General features: G+C 44.1%; 2 protein-coding genes across 2 annotated transcripts; both read right to left on the bottom strand.

The window, feature by feature from the left end:
• Positions 1–918: 918 nt before the first annotated feature.
• LOC308326280 (UDP-glucuronosyltransferase 1A1-like) lies at positions 919–6,984 on the bottom strand (the record flags this gene model as incomplete). The annotated part of the gene is made up of 9 exons (XM_080779087.1): positions 919–1,198; positions 1,831–2,050; positions 2,311–2,398; positions 2,508–2,633; positions 3,045–3,138; positions 3,762–3,889; positions 4,569–4,717; positions 4,813–4,876; positions 6,502–6,984. 9 exons carry the CDS (start codon positions 6,982–6,984, stop codon positions 919–921), a joined length of 1,632 nt encoding a protein of 543 aa, XP_080635213.1.
• A 10,763-nt stretch (positions 6,985–17,747) lies between these two features.
• On the bottom strand, positions 17,748–19,553 carry LOC308326279 (mannosyl-oligosaccharide 1,2-alpha-mannosidase IA-like; the record flags this gene model as incomplete). The annotated part of the gene is made up of 1 exon (XM_080779086.1): positions 17,748–19,553. One exon carries the CDS (start codon positions 19,551–19,553, stop codon positions 17,748–17,750), a length of 1,806 nt encoding a protein of 601 aa, XP_080635212.1.
• Between the last annotated feature and the right edge of the window lie 722 nt (positions 19,554–20,275).

Here is a 20,275-nt window from a genome sequence, read left to right as displayed (position 1 = left end):
GAGGTTCAGAAGCAGGTTATTAAATGGACCATATGATATTGGGGTACCAATTTTCAGTGTTTGCTGTAGAGTGTTCCATGTAGTAGGGGCATCGAAGTAGAAAGCAGCTATTTTCCCAGTTCAGACTGCACAGATGGGACCTCTAGTGTAAGCCATTCACTTGAACGGGTCTGACGAGTATTTCTTCTCCAGTTTAACAGCAACGTGATGAAGGGTGGTGGTAGCTTCCCATCAATGGCTTTAAAAATAAACTGGTGCCAGTGCCTGGTTCTGCTCTCAGAGAGGGAAGACCAACCTACTCTATCAGTGCCTGTTTCTCCTCAGAGAGCATAAACCTAAATGCTGAGTGATAAACTGTATCTAGGTGTAGAAGAGTGGTAAGGGCAGCATATCACCGGCATAGTCCAGAATTGACATAAAAACAGCGTCAACAACCCTTTTCCTACAGATCATTGGGAAGTTACCTTTATTTTTGTAAAGAAAACCAATTTTCTGCCTTAACTTGGTGAATCAGCAACGTCGTTGTGTGCGTCAGCTCATCACGGGCTACCTACACACCTGCACTCTTCATCACTTCTGTCTATAATCTAGGCTTATTATCCCACCCTCAATCATATTGTACAGTTAATACAAAAGACATTATTCAGCCTAATTTCAGCCCCCATTTGGCCCACTCTATGCAACGTCATCAAGCGTGTCACTGCTTGATGACGGTGCTTGATGCACCAGTAGGTACTGTATGGTAACATCATTCTACAGGCCACAGGTTTCTGCGTTACACTGTTTTCTCTCGTGGCGCTAGAGGTCGACCGAAGGCCAGTCGAGCTCCTATCCTTTTCTAATGGCGAGGAGTCAAAATTACACTATGGTCCTTTGAGTACTATAGAAGCTATAGTTTCTCTCATCCTGCCCTGAAGACTAATCTCGTTTCCTTTTCCTGAAGAGGCTACCACTACTACTAAGGCACCGTCTCATGCAGGACACGGTCACCATGAGAACCACTACCGCCACGACACTCAGTACTGTGATGACGTCCAGGCTGTGATACTGGAACCAGTTGAGATGGTGGGCCGCGGGTCGGAGGTGATCCGCTCCTTTGTGCCGCATCACGTACTCTGTCCAGAACACGGACAGCTCCGAGGGGTTCATCGGACGGTCCTTATGGAGGGCCGAGAGCTTCATTATGTTTTCCTTGTACCTGTAGAAGGGCACATGAATGCATGGGTTTAGGTTTACTGGTTCAAAAACTCTTTCATGTCAAGGAGGACACCCCCATGTGAATATATATGTATTTGCCTGCGGACCCACATTTGAAAATATTTAGTTCAAGATTAATTTCTAAATAGCAGATCTACAAGGTCACACAGTACTGCGTCACGATGCGACGCTTGTAGAACTTGTAGATCTCCTATTTTCAGTGAGCCCTCTGATGTCATGGACACTGGGCTCACTTACATCCTGGACTAAATGTCATAGAGTATAAAGAAGGATATATACTCTATTCATGTCAGTGGAAGTTGCTCAGTGGCGTTTTGAAGCACCCGGAAGAACCGTCTACTTCCGCATTTGACCACCAAATCTTGGTGGTCAAATGCGGGGCACCTAGGCTGCTAATCCAGCCTGACAGCGTGTCGCGGGTTCGACTCCTGATCCCGACGACCTTTGCTGTGTGTCACGTACTCCCCATCTCTCTCTCCCCATTTCCAGGCAGGGGTTCTCAAGGTTTTGGCCATGTCTCGCATGATTTTAGATGGTTCTTTACATAGCATTTTCTCAACCATGGGGGTAACAGTGTTTTTGTTTTTCTTCAGGGACCTTTAGATCCCTCACCTGGTGCCGTTGATGACGTCACTTAGTCCTTGAAGGAGTTTTTCCGCAGAGATGGTATGAAAGTCTAAAACCACGCCCACTCCCCTGCTCGCCAGCCGCTGAGCGTTGTCTGGCTGTTCTCCGGTGACCGGCAACATCACCATGGGAACGGCATGACACACTCCCTCATAGAGACCATGTGAGCCAGCGTGAGTGATGAAAGCCCGTACTCCAGGGTGTGCTAACGCACGCACACACACACACACACACACACACACACACACACACACACACACACAATGAACAGTATAGTAAACACCACATATGAACCGACAGACTACTAGATGAAACATCATTGTCATGAAATAAATATTGTGGATTATTAAGTACTGTTGTTCTGCATGGCAGCTACTGTAGCTACGCTCATTACTTTAGTCAGGTTGAAGTCTGGGAGTTTTGCATTTGACGGTACTATCAAGAGTGACAGTGGTGTCACAGTACCTAGTAGGTCATTCTGTGGCACCCATTTCATCATCTTGACATTTTCTGGGACGTTGTCAGGAACTGGGCCAGTGTATCGCCATATAACCTGTAATATATACAGAGGACAATTACAATAATGCCTGATACATTGGAATAATCTCTTGGGCTTTCCCGTTACTTTTCTATGTTTATACAATGTAAAGAAGTGTCTCTACCTTCTGTGGAATTTGTCTGAAGGCGTCCAGAAAGATAGCAGCTATGTCCTCCGGCACAGATGACACCATGGACCCCAGGGTGAACACCACGAAGCCATCAGCCCCCGACACCCAAGGCTGCAGGTCCTGCACCACCAAACACATCCAGTAGGAGGAGGTGGACAGTAACATTTCTCTACTGTCTCTAATCATTCACTCACTTTGTCCTTACTCTTCAACTCTCTCTCTATTTGCTTCTGTTATGTTACACTTTAGCAATTGGAAAATAGCAGATCAGCAAGCTCGTAGCGTGGCACCGAGTGCCGTGCTACGAGCTTGTATAGATTTTGAAAAATCGTGAAAACATGCCCATGTTTTAACAATTTTTAACAACATATAATCTTGTGGGTCCTTGACATGAAAATGTTTGAGAACGACTGACACAGAAACATGAGGTTTTTCAGAAAACTGTCAGGATTTAGAAGGCATTTGTAGAATCGTCCTCAGGTCTAAATGGGTTTTAATCTCCCTTTGTGAGACACAAACATAGGTCCTCACCTCAGGTAGAGGGTTCCTCAGGTCACAGTTCATCCCTCCCACCAGCACCATGTTGGGCATGAGAGGCCGTGGGTTGTCCAGTGTGAAGTCAGTCCTGTATGCAGTGGACACCAAAAAGAAAGCCTATGACAGTCAGTCGTTTACGTTTACTTTCAAACGTTTTAGCCCGTGACCCAAAAGATAAACTATACATTCCCCCGTAGATCGCCTATTTTCACTACTTCTTAAACATTTGTTTTCTAATTTATGGAATTTTCTTAGATTTGTATTTTTTGTTTTTAAGAAATTACTTCAAAAAAAATGTAATTTAATTTGGTATTAATTAATGAAAACTAGCAGTTTAGGGAATGTTTTTCTTAAATGTTAAGAACTGTTAATTATAATTCACACCCGTGTGAAGTGAGGGGCGCTCTTATCATCATACATCATCTCATTCTGGCCAATCACAATTCACGTCCTCACTTTTCAATGTTTGTGTTTACACACTTTTGTCTTCAATGTTTGCTCAAAGCTGGACATAGAGGGGCTAGCGATAGCACCCCTCAAAAACAAAAAGTAGGAAACAAAAAATGAAGGGACCCAAAAAAGATTGTCTGCGACCCACAAATGGGTCCCGACTCATAGACAACTGATGTCATAGACTATGACGGAGCTCATCACAGACCAACCATGTTCTAGACTGAGTCTAGACTCCTGCAGACAGAGCATAAATGTTACCTCATCAGCCAGATAGCAGCGTCTTTCATGACCTCAGCAGAACTAATATCTTCTCCCAGGAACTCAACAGCTAAGTGGTCAAACTGCCAGTGCATCATTCGACACATCAATGGCTCCATTAAAGCAATCTGTGGGACCAAAATCATACATTTCTGTTTAAAAATCATACATTTCTCTATTTGGAAGAATCACATTTACAGATCATTATAAAACTATTTGGGGGTCCCCCCCAGAAACCTTTTTAATTCCCTGTATTTTAGTTCATTTTGACAGTTGACTTTTCATCAGGCTTTAAGGACACACAACCGTGCTGTGTTTAGTTCTTGCACTGGTGCGTTTTTCGGTGGAAAAAACTGCGAAAAACAATCCGTTGCAACGGTCAACCTCACACTCTTTTTTAAGGTTTATGTTTTAAAACGGATGTGGCCTGGCCACCTTTCAATTTAAATTGAAAGGTTATTGCGACTGTAGGTCGCATTTACTATGAAAGCCTGCATCTCCTGTCCGTCCGTCAGTCACCCCACGTCTCCATATATGGTCACGCCTCGTGACATCACGCCACCATATATGGCCATCTCCATATATGAAGATCACCCTGGATAACCATACATGGAGAAGACTGGATTATCAGCCGGCCAGCAACTCATCACATCTGACCTCAAACCCTTAGATCTTCATATATGGAGCTGACCTGTTCTGACAGTCCATATGTTGATCTGACCTCATCAAACAATGTACACTCAAGACACTGTACACTGTACAGCCCTCAGAGCATCTTACTGGTAGTGTAAAGTATAGGCTACTCACCAGAGTGTTGATAACTCTCTCCTTGAAGTTCATTTTATCTGTGAGCCGACTGAAGAACCGAGGGACATATGAGGGAGGGGCGGGGCAGGCTGCAGCTTTCATATCCAGGCTACACGGAACCCCTCTCGCCAAATTGATGGTGGGCAGACCTAAAGTAGTTGATTATGGAAAGTAAATTCTTAGGGAGAGACGGTTGAAGTACAGGTAAACCAACTCAATCGTGTGTCACCACAGAAGCACTCACCAAACTTTCTGGCTAGCAGAGCACCTGTTGGCAGCATAGGGCTCGTTAGAACAGCATCAAAGTCCTGCAGATAAGTAGTACAGGAAATCCATACAGCATCAAAGTGGCTATGGCCAAATTTAGCCCAATGAGTGTTTTTATGCAAAACTAATGCTTGGAATGGATTCAGCATCATGAAAAGCAAAAGGAAACCTAGAAAATATTTGCCTTATATAGGATGTATATATATATACATTTTCAAAACTTTCCCCTCAGATAATTCCAGACAACTTATTTGCTGTTATTCAGGATATATTGAAGATACAAAATCAGCTGAGTTTTTTTTTGGTTTTTTGCAATTAGTTTGAGGTCAAATATTATTACTGGACTAAAGGGGTGGTGGTGTTTGGGGCTATATGTCAGGAACAGTTCCAAGGTAGTTTCATACACTGATGTTGATAGTTGACATCTAATAATGTTCATTGGAAGCAAACATTTAGGAGACAATCACTGTTCTGTGACAGTAAATTCACCTCGCTGTGGCACACTACAGGGGTCTAAAGCACGTGCCAAACCATACATGACTGTAGTGTGTTGTAGACCAAGGTCTCTATTTTTCTCACCGCTAAACCCCTTATCCCTAAACTTGAAAAACATTTTTGAATAGTTCAACTAGCCAATAATATACATTGACACGTTGTGAGCTTGCAGACTGGCCATTTTAACTATTCAAAAATGTTTAGCAAAACATGAAGTTTAGGTATAAGGGCTTTAGCAGTGACGAAAATGGAGCCCCAAGTCTGCCCAAAAGAAAAAGGCAGATGACAAAGGCTGTGCAGACCACATGACATGCCCTAAGAGAAATAACACAAAATAAATATGAAAGTATCTTTGACATCTGTACTTGATTGATTGACATCAAGAAGGGCCTGTCAGATCACTGACTTCATGGCTTCTATAGTGTTGCGCGCAAACATCAGTAGCATTATAAGTTATAACATTTTAATCTTTATAAAAAACAAAACGCCAATTCTATGTTCCCCTCTATTTCCATATTTATTTTTATTATATTTTTTAAAGGTTGGTAGATCTTATTGAGTCGGTCATTTTAAAAGTATTTCTCAAGTCTAAAAAGTGTGCTCACCCCTGGTCCAGAGTAATCTAGTAAGAGAGTGGCGACACTAGCGTTGAAGTGCTCATTCTAACTCAATGGGATAGTTCCAATGTTTGGAACTATAGCCCATAGCACCCCGCTTTGTCTCAATGGGATAGTTCCAATGTTTGGAACTATAGCCCATAGCACCCCGCTTTGTCTCAATGGGATAGTTCCAATGTTTGGAACTATAGCCCATAGCACCCCGCTTTGTCTCAATGGGATAGTTCCAATGTTTGGAACTATAGCCCATAAGGCACCCCGCTTTGTCTCAATGGGATAGTTCCAATGTTTGGAACTATAGCCCATAGCACCCCGCTTTGTCTCAATGGGATAGTTCCAATGTTTGGAACTATAGCCCATAAGGCACCCCGCTTTGTCTCAATGGGATAGTTCCAATGTTTGGAACTATAGCCCATAAGCACCCCGCTTTGCGGCGAGATCAAAGCGTGTCGCCACTCTCTTACTAGATTACTCTGCCCTGGTCTAAAGCATGTGCCAACCATACATTACATACTGTATAGTAGACCAACACACAGCCTGCTGTACCCACTCACCTGCTGGGACAGATGTGAGATGAGACTTGTGTTAAGCAGCACGCTTTCTCCAGTGGTGTAGATGAAGTTCATCATGTGTCTGATATGACCTATCTTCTCCACGAAAGATTTGGTCATTGTTTCAATAATCCCACCGAAGAGGGCATCGACCTCCGCCTGCCCATACGGGACAGGGTACGTCAAGGTGGTGTAGTGTTCACCGGGACCCAGCCGCAGCGACACCTCGGGCATCACCACGGTTACGCTGTGTCCACGACGACCCATCTCCTGGGCAACGGCTTTTAAGTCCATCCAGTGACTCCCGTCCATAGGAACCACCAACAGACGGCCCAAGAACTTACTGGAGGGTTCTGGAGTGGTGGGCGTGTCTACAACGTTGCCCTCAAAACCGTTGTTTTGCACAGCGGACTGGCTCTTATTTTCCCCGTTCAGCTCCTTGACTGTGCTCAGCAGGAAACACACTTGTAAAAATGCTTTCCACATTCTGGCCCGTCTACTTGTATTACCGTCTATCTCTCTCTCTTCTGTGGTTATTCGTTCCCTTTTCAAGTCAGTTCCATGTGCTGGAGAGCTTTTTTCACTACTTGCCTGCTGTCATGTCATTCCTTCTGCATTCTCTGCCCTTTCTCTGCTGAGAAAGAATGTCTCTGCATTTAACCTTTGCTCCGATTACCTTTGAGATTCAGGATGTGTACAGTAGATACAGTTGTATGCACTAAGTTCACTCACAAAGCCCTAGCTGTGGTCAAAGTCCTCCAATAAGTAACTGAGGTTGTCAGAGGGAGAGTATAGCGGCCAGGACAAAATCGTGGGATAAAATAATAAATTAAAATATTAATAAAAAAGTTGACTTCAGATCGGACTCTACCATATAGCCACCGGTCGCCTACTCCTCACTCCATGATTCACCTTTTGTCGCTTTGTGACCAAAATAGATGCTAGTTATTCTATGCAGATGTATGTTGGTTTCTTGTAATAGTACTTAGATAATCTCCTATTGCTTGACCACATGTTGTTCAGACAGATGCTACTGCACATAGACACAGACACTACATAGCATACAGCTTGTACATTTATATGGTTCGTCTGTGGAGCTGCTGTACCACGGAGGCACTTGTTTCCAATCCTGTGAACTATGCCTAAATTATACATTTGGCATTTGTTTGTCCAATCCAGTGGACATATTATGGATAGAGGGAGAGACTGAACTGATTTCATGAAATGTACTATAATATAAAGGCCTATATTATAGGCATTCTTTTGGATCCCTGTGGAGAGAAATACTTATCTCTTATTTGTTTAATGATAAGGGACAGAGATGTTTGGAAAAAAAATCAACAAGACAGAATACTGTATATTGAGAGGAAAAAACATTGTTCGCAGCTATGCTGAGGGTCGATTTAAAGGACCACTTTTCTACCTATCTTCATAATAAGTCCTCACTAATAATCATGTTAAGATCCTTTTTTTGCTACTAAGTCTGTGTCTCATAGGAGGGCTGTGGGCAGTTCAGAAACCAGTGACATCATCAATGGGGAATCCAAGCTAATAGAAACAGCAGGCTTTCTATTCCTGAAAAGTTGCGAAAATGGAAGCCATCGTTTTCACGATAATAAAAATCGATATATAAAAAGAATATATATATATATATATATATATATATATATATATATTTCTTTTTTAATCTTGTTTAAAAAAAGTCTGCCTAACGATACCCAACGAACTGAACGGCCCACGGCCCTCCCAAATTGTGGTATTTTATCATGAACATTAGTGAGGACGAGTCGGACCAATTATATGAAGATAGGTTGAAAGCGGTGAAGTGGCACTTTAACAACCTAGACTTCAATATAATGAACATTTAAAAAAGGTATTGCTGATAAAAAAATACGTTGGTTTTATATCCATCATGATTGCCTGAAATGCAAGACCTAGCTTCTTGGATGATAGCTTTCAAACACTGTAATTCTCCCCAAGGTACTTGCTTTAAAATAAAGCAAGTAGATTAAAATAAATTATAAAATAAATGAATAAATAATTTTCTTGACTTGGTTATAAGGACCATTTCTCCCTTGTATAGATATCTATGAGCAAAAATATACTGTGTGTGTGTGCGTGCGTGTGTCACGGTGTGTGTGTGTGTGTGTGTGTGTGTGTGTGTGTGTGCGTGTGTGTGCGCCTGTGTGTGTGTGTGTGTGTGTGTGTGTGTGTGTGGGGAAGCTGTTGTGTGTGTGGGAGATGCAGTTAATTAACACTGATTGTAAATTGGATATAGGGGGGTTGTCTGTCAGCCCTGAACTTGATCGATTAGGTAGGAAGCATAGAGTAATAAAGGGAGGGATAGGAAGGCCCTTCTTCCCCACATGATCAGTCAATCAATCGACAACTTGATTATCAGAAAAAGTTGCATTAATATACACTCAAATCCACAGGTAGTCGATCCATGCATGCCACAGCCTCGGTGACCGGCCGCAGGCAGGTGTTGATAGCATTACATGACACTGACTGGACATCGCACACAGCTGAAGACTTCTGCGACTGCAAGGTTGGTTGCAGTGTTGTTTTTGGCAGCAGATTTGAGTTTTAGTCTCTTTCTTGAATAGTTTTCATTTATTTTCAGTCACACTTTAGTCACATGGAATGTTTTAATGCGAGTCTAGTTTTAGTCGACTAAATGTATTTTGGTGGGCCTTGATGCCGTCGTAATGACTGTTTTTTTTTTCACTTTCTGAAAATAGCCCATCTACAAGCCCACAACACGTCGTGAGCTTGTAGATCGGCCTAACATTTTAGTCTAGTTTTTATTTGTCCGTCAGTGTATTTAGTTTTAGACTCATCATTGCTTAGTTTTCATGTAGTTTCCATTTAGTTTTTGTAAATTGTCAGTGAAAACAACACTGGTTGGTTGGTGTTCTTCACTCATTCTCATGTTGGAGGTCTGTTTGTTTTCGCAGTAGCCCTGGTCCAATGCTTACAGCGAGTGTCTCTCGCTGTAAGCATTGGACCAGGGCTATTTCCGCAGTAACAGTGAAAAGACACGGGGGTCTGTACTCTCTTCAGTGACTGCAGCATCGGTGGGGAGTTAGATTCTGATGATCCAGTGGAACATTTGGGACGTTGTTGTGTCAATCGCATTTACACACCGCCTCCGAAACTACCGGTATATATTTTTCCAATTCAAACTTTATTCAAGACACTCACAGGGGGGGTCCATAGGGCGGAGCACATAAAACACAAAAGTAAACCAACTATAAATAAGAAATTAGCAATGATGCTGTTCTCAGAGTCTGTTAACCTGCACATAAATCTATACATGAGGTTTCGTAGCACAGGGCAAGTGGGTACGAACGAGTCATTCAAGCCAAGGTGCTGGCACTATCTGGAAAGCTCGGCCACTGAAATAAGATGACTTTATTTTTCGGTTCTAACAAGTGAATGGAACACACAATCCTCCACACTGCTTGATGTCTGACTGCATTTTGTTTTGTTCTGTGTAATATTCGCAATGAAAATAATAATAATACACATATATGTAGTGTAAGTGATTTTTCAGGTGATCAGTTTAAAAACCCATTAAATGTGATGTGCAAGACTTTTGACTTGTTTAGAAGAGCCTTGTTGATGTTTGCACTTTTCAACAGGAAAATTCCTGTTTCCAGCATCCCACACTCAGTGTGTACAATGTGCTCTCTCTCTCTCAAAAGGTGACACTAGAGTATTGTGCGGAGTGGGAAAAACGCCACATGCCTTCCACACACGCCTCCAAACAGAAGAACCGCAATAAAGACACTGCAATGTGCGTGAGACGTGACGTGCAGAGAAGGGGCGAACGCGTCCCAGACAAGGGGACCACCACCATGCTTGACGCCATCGATGAAGAAGCAACAACAGCTGTGGTGGTGGTGGTGGTGGGTGACGCTGGAGAAGAGCTGCTACAAGTGGCCGACCAAGAATCGACTGAGTGGTCAAAGCTGCGGTGTCCCTCTGAACAGTCATTTGATAATGACAGCACAGTGGCTGGCCCTTCCTTCCCACATATGATGCAGAAGGGTCCACTGCTAGGAAATCTGGGCATGTGTGCTGCGTGCCGAAAGTTGTACCAAACGGCCAAGAAGAAAAGGCCACTCAAAAACAAACTCTTAGATTTTGGTGAGCACTGTTTAGTCCTGTATTATGTTAGCATATAATAGCATGCTGGAAAAAAACATTGTCAGTTCTACAGTACAAGTTTAGTTTCTGGCAAAAGCTATTTTGACATGGTGTTAATGAATTGGGTTTTGATTTGTTCACCAGATCCTACTTCGTTGACATGCGACCAGTGGGTCATGCAGAAACGGCGCAGCACGAGACGACGAGGACACGGCATGAAATTGTAAATGTGCACTAAGGCGTGCGTTTGGATGGAATTTGTTTTACTGTTGGTAGATTCCTGCTTCATCAGCAACATCTTTGTTCATTCTTTGCAGGACTCCTTGGGACCACCACGTCCTAGAGCGTGTCCGTGAGAGATTCGAACGGCCGACTGACGAGGGAGACCAAAGAACCGCTTCCACGTCACATTGCCCCAGGTCACACATTTTCCTACAGAGGTAACCTTACCGAACGTACACTTGATTTCTCCGTTTCAGTCTGTCTTTCAGTGCGAAATAGCAGCTAGTTTGTCATTGGCACACTGACGAATGTGGGTGCAAGTGTTTATTTTTTTAATGTGCGTTTCCCTTTTCTTTTTCTTTTGCATGCCATACATTAGATTGAAAATAAATATAAACATTATGTTGTAGGGGATATTCATTAATATCACAAACGTGGGTGCAATGGATAAAGCAAAAATAGTATTCTTGGAACGGAACTGCAATACTAGTACCAACTGTCACTCTTTCATTCTAGAAACCTTAAGCGGTGTAGGGTGGTCGAAAGGGCAAGGAAGACTGTGAGAAAGGGCAGGAGAAAGCAGTCCGCCAACGACTGGAGCCTCACCAAGCAACCACGCGTAGATGACAGCGGCACCAGCCTTCACGGTGATCCCGTCCCTCACGGGAGGAGGAGTGGTACAGAAAGGAAGAGCAGGAGAAAGCACGTCGCCAGAGACGGGAGCTCCGACAAACCACGGGTAGTTGACAGCGGCCTTCACAGCGACACCAGCCTTCACGGTGATCCCGTCCCTCACAGGGGGGCGAGTCGGACCGGATGGAAGAGCAGGAGAACGCAGTCTGGGTCTGCCCAAGACGGGACCCTCGCCAAGCAACCATGCTTAGTGGACAGTGGCCTTCACAGTGACACCAGCTTTTGCAGTGACCCCGTGCCTCAAAGCCGGAGTGGGACCACAAGGAAGAGCAGGAAAAAAACAGTCTGCCAAAGACAGGAGCTCCTCCAAGCCACGCGTAGGTGACAGCGGCCTTCACAGCGACGCAAGCGTTCACAGCGACCCCGTCCACACCACGGGGAGTAGGACCGCAAAGAAGGGCAATAAGTCTGGCGCTGCCCAAGACCTCGCCAAGCAGCCACGCGTAGATGACAGCGGCCTTCACAGCGACGCAAGCGTTCACAGCGACCCCAGCTTTCACTGTGACCCCGTCCACACCACGGGGAGTAGGACCGCAAAGAAGGGCAAGAAAAATAAGTCTGGCGCTGCCCAAGACCTCACCAAGCAGCCACGTGTAGATGACAGCGGCCTTCACAGCGATGCCAGCTTTCGAGGTGACCTCGCCAAGCAGCCACATGTAGATGACCGTGACCTTCACGGTGACCCCGTCCACACCACGGGAAGTAGGACCGCAAAGAAGGGCAAGAAAAAGAAGTCCGGCGCTGCCCAAGACCTTACCAAGCAGCCACGCGTAGATGACAGCGGCCTTCACAGCGATGCCAGCTTTCGAGGTGACCTCGCCAAGCAGCCACATGTAGATGACCGTGACCTTCACGGTGACCCCGTCCACACCACGGGAAGTAGGACCGCAAAGAAGGGCAAGAAAAAGAAGTCCGGTGCTGCCCAAGACCTCACCAAGCAGCCACGCGTAGATGACAGCGGCCTTCACAGCGATGCCAGCTTTCGAGGTGATCCCGGCCCTCACAGGTAAGCCTGTCACGTCTAATCGTTTGAGATAATCACAATTTTCTTTTTTTGCATAATCGTCAATCATTTCCATGTTGAAAAACATGCATTTTTCAAAAGATTGCAGAAATGCCACATTTCTGCAACACGTCACTTTGTGATGTGTTGTAATTTAAACTTGTAGGTCAACTATTTCCGCTGTACTTTTTTTTTAAAAGAAAATATAAAAAATGAATGTGTTTGAAGGTTTGAAGGTTCTCTGAAACCTTAGGTCAGGCCCTAGAAGGCGTTCCCAGATTCGGCCTCAGGCATCAATGGGTTAACCCATTCCGGGGCGGGAACCCATTTTGGTGTTATGCTTTAGCACTATGTGCTTTAGCACTATGTTATGCTTTAGCTATTTAAAAATAGCAGATCTACAAGCTCATAGCGCGCCACCGAGTGGCGCGCTACGAGCTTGTAGGTCTGCTATTTTTGAAAAATCGAAGAACGACTGACATTTTTAGACTCTGATCTCAGGTCAGAATGGCTTAATCAGACCAGTGTGTGTCCAGTGGAAACCTCGTATGAATCTGATCTCAGGTCAGAATGGGTTAAGAGTCAAGGCAACGTTTCAGGCCTGAAGGACGCAAGACCGAAACGTTACTTGGACCTGATTACTATTCTACAAAATGTCTTCTAAATCCTGACAGTTTTCTGAAAAACCTATGTTTCTATGTCAGTGGTTCTCAAACTATTTCATGCCAAGGACCCCAAAAATCCTATGTATTTCGCCTCCGACCCCCATCTGGAAATATGTTGTTCCAGGGACCCCCCCCTCCTCCCAGAAGCAAAGATTTGAGTTAAAAACATTCGCTCTGAAAGAATATCTATTAAAAGATTTGTGCAACATTTTCACGATTTTTCCAGAAACGGCAGATCTACAAGCTCGTAGCGTGGCACTCAATGCCGCGCTATGAGCTTGTAGATCTGTTTTTCAATAGCTAAAAGCATTCAATTAAAACCCCTTGAACAAGTCTCCCTCCTCCTCCAAACGTGTGCTGCACCTGCTGAAAATTGAGCCTGGTGTGTCTTCTCTTTAGGATTATGAAGCCTTAAATTGTAACGTTCCATTGTTCAATGCAAACAAACAAACAATTAAACCGTTAATCGCAGTTATTTGTGTGATAATTAATCGGCAACTTGAATTTGTAATGGTGCCAGCCCTACTACTCACAGGGGGAGTAGCACAGAAAGGAGAAGGCAGTCCGCCAAAGACGGGACCCTCGCCAAGCAGCCATGCCTCGATCCGATGGGCATCGGTAGCCAACCCGAGTGCAGCGGGACGGAAAGTTCTACTAGTGGTGAATACCTTTGCTTTGAGGTTTTCCCCGCTTCTGTAACCTATGCTGGACCGGTCCCGGTGGCAAGGTCCCCGCCCAAACGGAGGCGCATTAAGGCGACGGCCGGGGACCGTTTCAAAGAGTTATTCCATAAGGCGTTGAGCAAGAGAAGTACGATTGAACGCCTGGATTGCTTGTGAGATGGTGGTCACTTATTTTAAATATATATATATATTTTTTTCAATAAAAACCTTCAGTGTACAACATTCATCTTGTGTCTCATATCACCTCATATGGTTCACAATATCAAAGCATTAATACTGAGAAATGGGGGGGGGGGGGGGTGGTCGGGTTGGTACGTCCCAAGAAAATCTTGTGCAATCTATCTTTGGAGTAATATAAACGATTTGTAGTTTCCTTTTAATTCTGTGTAAAATCTTGTTTTGTCTACCTACACAGCCACCAGGTGGCGCCACATTACATTATTGATGGTAAAGTTCCTGGAAGCTGCAAAGTTTTTGCCACCAAGACTGCTGTGCTGAACAATGATTTATTTATTCTTACAGAACAAAATGCATCAGGATACATATTCTATTATTAATTTACAAAAAGATTAAAATAATTACTGTACAGAAACAGACCGATAGATATTTCTTTATTTAATTAAAAAAAAATGAATATATATATATATATATATATATATATATAATTTCAGAGCGAATGTTTTTAACTGGTGCGGTCCCTGGAACAACATATTTTCAGATGGGGGCGGTCTGCAGCCAATTACATATATTTTTGGAGGTCCTTGACAGGAAAATGTTTGAGAATGACTGACATATAAACATGGGTTTTTCAGAAAACTGTCCGGATTTAGAAGACATTTTGTAGAATCCTCATCAGGTATGCATGGGTTAAGGCTTGTCTGGTTAAAACATTACCAGGGATTGTTTGAACTTGACCTTGTTTTCCAGAGTGTTGCCAAAACAACACACAATCCACCAAAATAAATCATGTTTTCTTTCTCAATTCTCTCTTTGAATATACTAGCCCTGCATGATTTTATTATTTCAACATCGAAGCCAATTCCTTCCATGCTGGCTCATACTTTTCTAGATATATCTCATTCAAAGAGTTTTAGGATGGTTTCAATTACAGGACATTTAGGTGTGGTAATTCTGTTGCACCATCTCAAAACATGTCTATTGGGAGATAAGAAAAGCTTTGTTTTGACACGCATTTCATACTGAGTCATGCCCCCATTTACTACTTCATTTATCACAGATATTTTACTAGATAATGTGCTCCAATCAAATTTTATTTAATATATTGTTTTTTTTAAATAAAATCACTACATAATAGTTGGTAGTTTCGAAATGCCATTCCGACTTCTACCATTTCTTTATTGCAGGAAATTTCATCTGCAACCCAAATTGCTCCTGGATTCAATTGGCTATATTTTTAACAGTATTTTATTTTATAACTTTGGATCCAGATCTACTGCATTGAGGCTGGCATTCTTTTTGCTGCGGAACAAGATTTAAATATTGCATGCAAAGATTTTACCATATTAATAAAACTATATGGAATGCCAACTCCTTTCATCAGCATCCAAAGGTAATCGCGATAAATCTAATGCATTTCTTTGGGTCAAGTCCTATGATGTAAAAATCCTCATTGCCTGACGTTGGGTCTCTAAATATACAAAGATTATCCCACATAACAAACACTGCCTTTTATCATAAAGGCTGTAGCTACTCATTACTAATTTGGCCAGTATCTTATAATCTGTATTCATCGATGTGAAATCTAACATTTTTATGCAATCACTCCATAGTAAAATGATTTACTTAAACTACCTTTATTAATCCCTTGATTGAAATGACAAGTGTGCCTTCATATACAGCTGATAGACCATCAGATCCTGGGCGTTTATTTACATACAGTTTTTAGTTTTTTTACTTCACCTGAACAATAGAGCTATGGAAATAGTCAAGTGAGCATGCAGGGGTTTTGATGGGTTTCATCTCTACCTTGGAAATAGAGATCACCCAAAGACACACAGAAAATATAGAAATATAGACTCGGGCATGGTGTGTGTGTGTGTGTGTGTGTGTGTGTGTGTGTGTGTGTGTTTTAATAATCGTAAAAATGATTATAACTAAAAAGCACCAGGCACTCCATTCAGGAGTGGTGGATTATAATGGCCCCTCCTAAAGGCCTCACCAAGGTTTGTTGGGCTTCCTCCTCACGGAGGACACAGGCTGTGGCGCTAACCCATACTGCTCATCCGGGTGCCGTCTACTTGAGTCACCCGTCTCTCCGGTGGTCACCAGACTATACCTGGTTGTCACATAGTCTATTCCTATGAGTCACTATAAATAGAATCATTCTATTCAGAGAAAAGATACAAGGTTGGGTTACAGTTTATGCAGAAAGATAGCTATTTCTCCTGTATGTTTTTCAGTCCGTGCAAATGCAGACTTAAATGACAATGATGCAGTCAGAGGATATGGCAAGACTCCATATACTGTAGGCTGAGATGGGAAGGTGACATGATGGTGGTAGCGTGGTGTAAGTTTATCAGATGACATGATGGTGGTATAAGTTTATAAGATGACATGATGGTGGTATAAGTTTATAAGATGACATGATGGTGGTATAAGTTTATAAGATGACATGATGGTGGTGTAAGTTTATCAGATGACATGATGGTGGTATAAGTTTATAAGATGACATGATGGTGGTATAAGTTTATAAGATGACATGATGGTGGTATAAGTTTATAAGATGACATGATGGTGGTATAAGTTTATAAGATGACATGATGGTGGTATAAGTTTATAAGATGACATGATGGTGGTATAAGTTTATAAGATGACATGATGGTGGTATAAGTTTATAAGATGACATGATGGTGGTATAAGTTTATAAGATGACATGATGGTGGTATAAGTTTATAAGATGACATGATGGTGGTATAAGTTTATAAGATGACATGATGGTGGTATAAGTTTATAAGATGACATGATGGTGGTATAAGTTTATAAGATGACATGATGGTGGTATAAGTTTATAAGATGACATGATGGTGGTATAAGTTTATAAGATGACATGATGGTGGTAGCGTGGTGTGAGTTTATAAGATGACATGATGGTGGTAGCGTGGTGTGAGTTTATAAGATGACATGATGGTGGTGTGAGTTTATAAGATGACATGATGGTGGTATAAGTTTATAAGAGACATGATGTGCCTGATGGGTCACACGTTATACTTCACCTGCCTTTGTTTTTCTTTATGCAAGACCAATTTTAAATTCCCATTGAAAATGAATGGAGAATTTGACCTCGTATGTCTGAGCAAATCGGCTTAGTGTCTATTTTACGTCATGATGATGTACGATGATAAGAGCGCCCCTCGCTTCACACGGGTGTGATTATTTTAATATAAAGGTTGAATTAAACTAAAATCAACTATGGCCTGGCAAAAGGCAAGGCCTCTTGAGGGAGAGAGGCTCAAATATATTTATTTAACAAAAAAATCATCCAAGTTAAAATAAAAGCAAAGAAAGCATCAAGAACACAAAAAATATATATTATATAATAAATAAATAAATAATAAATAAAACATATAGCCCACGTGTCATTGCAATATTTGATCTAGTGTTTGCAGTATCCAGTTGAATCTCTGTTATCGTACTATAAATGCACAAAATCCGACTACAGACTAGTAGACTACACTCGTCCAGTGTAGTCTGGACAGTTGAGCGGACCAGATTCCCTTTGTTTCCTTGATGTGGTCTAAGGAAGGAGGAGGTCCCACTCCCAGGTCTCCCGGTCCGTCTGTGTGTGTGTGTGTGTGTGTGTGTGTGTGCAGGTCAGTGAGCGGCGATGGGCCGGCCGGCTGACTGCATGCCATGGCGGAGGACGGGCAGAGGGTGAGCCTCCGTGTTGAACACCCAGCTCTCCAGCGGCATCAGGTCGTCGCTGGAGAACAACAGGTACAGATACTTGAGCGTCTCGGACAGAAAGAAGCTCTGCTGCACGTCGTCGTGGGCGGGACGGAGCGCCGTGACGTCCGCCACGCCGGAGAAACCCCCGCTCACCCGGCAGTGCTTCTCTATGGCCTGTGCCGCCTCCCAGCCCCACCGACGGTACTTGGGGTCGTGGGTGAGCCTCCACATGTACCAGTAGGTCTCGACGGCCTCCGGACGCAGCTCGTAATGTCTGTCCACGGGCGCCGCCTCCAGACCGCCGTCGAACCCGAAGGCCTCGGGACCCAGCTTCGACGCCGTCCTGTCGTAGGACTCGTGGCAGGTGCGCGCAATCTCGGCTCCCAGCCGGAGGTAGTGTTCCGCCTTGCCGTCTGGCGAGCCGTTGGCTCCGAGTGCAAACATGCCGCCGGCAAAGCAGGTCAGGTGGCCCATTTTCCTCCATAGGTAGCCATTCCTCCACTCCCCGATGAATGTCAGACCGCCGTCGGACCTACGGATCAGATGACGTTCTATAGCCTCGACGGCGTCATCGTAGGTCTCGCGTGCCTCCGTGTCGGTCTTGTCAGACACGAGCCATGCCTTCAGCAGGTACTCGTAGAAGCTGTCCCCGAGACATCCCGCCGATGAGTGCTGCAGTCCCCAGCTGCCTGTGTGAGGATTGAGGTAATTTGGATACAGTCCGTTGGGGCGGTTCATCTTGGCTAGCAGCTTACGGATGTGCATCACTTTCTGATAGTAGACAGGGTTCCCAGTTAGGTTTGTGAGGTGAACAAACTCGACGTGGAGGGTCCCGAACTCGGCCAAAACGCTGTTTGATGACCAGTGCGTACCACCCTCACCACTTCTTAGGTTGACCATGGACCAGGGAATGCCTGTAGGCGTGTTGAAGGCAGGAAGCAACCTATCAGCCAATTGCACCGCCTTTAGTTTGAATATCTCCTGTCCAGAGAGGTAGTAAGCAGACAGCAGTCCTCCTATGAAACGGATGTTGGCCTCAAACACAGAGACCTTGGCGTCGACGTCAAAGTCCAGGTTCTGTTCAATCCACTCCTGTCCATCCTTGAACTCCTTGTGAAGGCCCATGATGTACAGGGTGTCTAGAGAGTCCACTATGGTCGCACCGAGCTGGGAATGACCAAAGACGCTGGAGGAATGTTCTTTCTTTGACAGGGGCTTCAGTTCATTGTGACCAAAGCTGTGCTGCCTGTAGCTGTCCCACGCATGCTTCATCATCTCTCTGATCTTGTCCCGTTTGTCCTTGATGTCCTGTTCCGGGAGCTCTCCGTCATCGACCCCTGCCACCTCGGGCTTCCCTCTGGCTTTCCGCAGTGCAAGCTCATGGTGTGCACGTGTCCCGTCCCGCGACATCTCCTCGTCTCCGTGTTTGTGGCGTGCCCCGTATCCATCGGTGGACAAGGGGCCACCCATGAAGGGGATGAACGTCTCGTCCAGGCCCATGTCCAAGCGATGGTGCTTGAAGCTGCCCAACAGGAAGAAGACCACAAGGCTCAGGGTGATGAAGGCACAGAGGAGGGGGAGGACGTACCTCTTGGAGAAGAACCGTGGCATGGTTCTGAGATGGCAGAGTAAGGGCTTGGCACCCGGAGGAGACCAGAGCGGTAGCGAGGCGCCCGGAGACGAGGACGGGACCCTGCGGTCCCAGAGCGGTAGCAGGGGATTCGTCCTCATGGTTTCACCGTTAAACTCACGTTAGGCAGAGATGAAACAGAGAGGTGGATTGAACTAATCACTGAGAATTGAGTTATTACCGGACGCTGGGGGGTGCAAATCCAATTTTACAGCATAAGTAACCCAGTTTGACCACCTGGTTGTGACATCATATATGAGGTTAGAACGTAATGACCATATATGGCTTTGCCAGACATACTGTATGGGGAAAACACATCTTTGGGGATATTTCCTGATTAAGCAACGTCCGACGCCAATGTGCTTCTAGGAACTTTGCTGTCTGTCTGTCTGTCTTTTTTAGTTTTGTTTTTTGAGAGGCGCTAGCCCCCTCCTACATCCAGCTTTTGGTTACCGTCCACAAACGTTACATTCCCGTTGACAATGAATGGAGAATGTTACGTCATTGTGTCTGAGCAAATAGGCATATGCCCTCATTTATCAATGCGGTGTACACCCGGTGTAGCAGATCTATACCAGATCTGGCGCGGCGCGTTGTGAGCTTGCAGATCTGCTGTTTTCACCAAGTGTAAAATGACTTTTACTGGATCTCTTTTCCACTAGTCCCTTCCTGACATTTTAGTCTAGTTTGTATTTGCTGACGAAATTGTCAGTGTTATAGTCTTATAGTTTTAGTCATCATATAGCTTAGTTTTCATTCAGTTTCCATTTAGTTTTTTGTCAGTGACAAAAGGGTAGTCGACGAACATTTTTCGTCTTGGTTT

The sequence above is a fragment of the Protomyctophum bolini genome (genome assembly GCF_963924005.1).
Source record: "Protomyctophum bolini genome assembly, chromosome: 12".
NCBI lineage: Eukaryota > Metazoa > Chordata > Actinopteri > Myctophiformes > Myctophidae > Protomyctophum > Protomyctophum bolini.
This window is presented reverse-complemented; position numbering and strand designations above follow the sequence as displayed.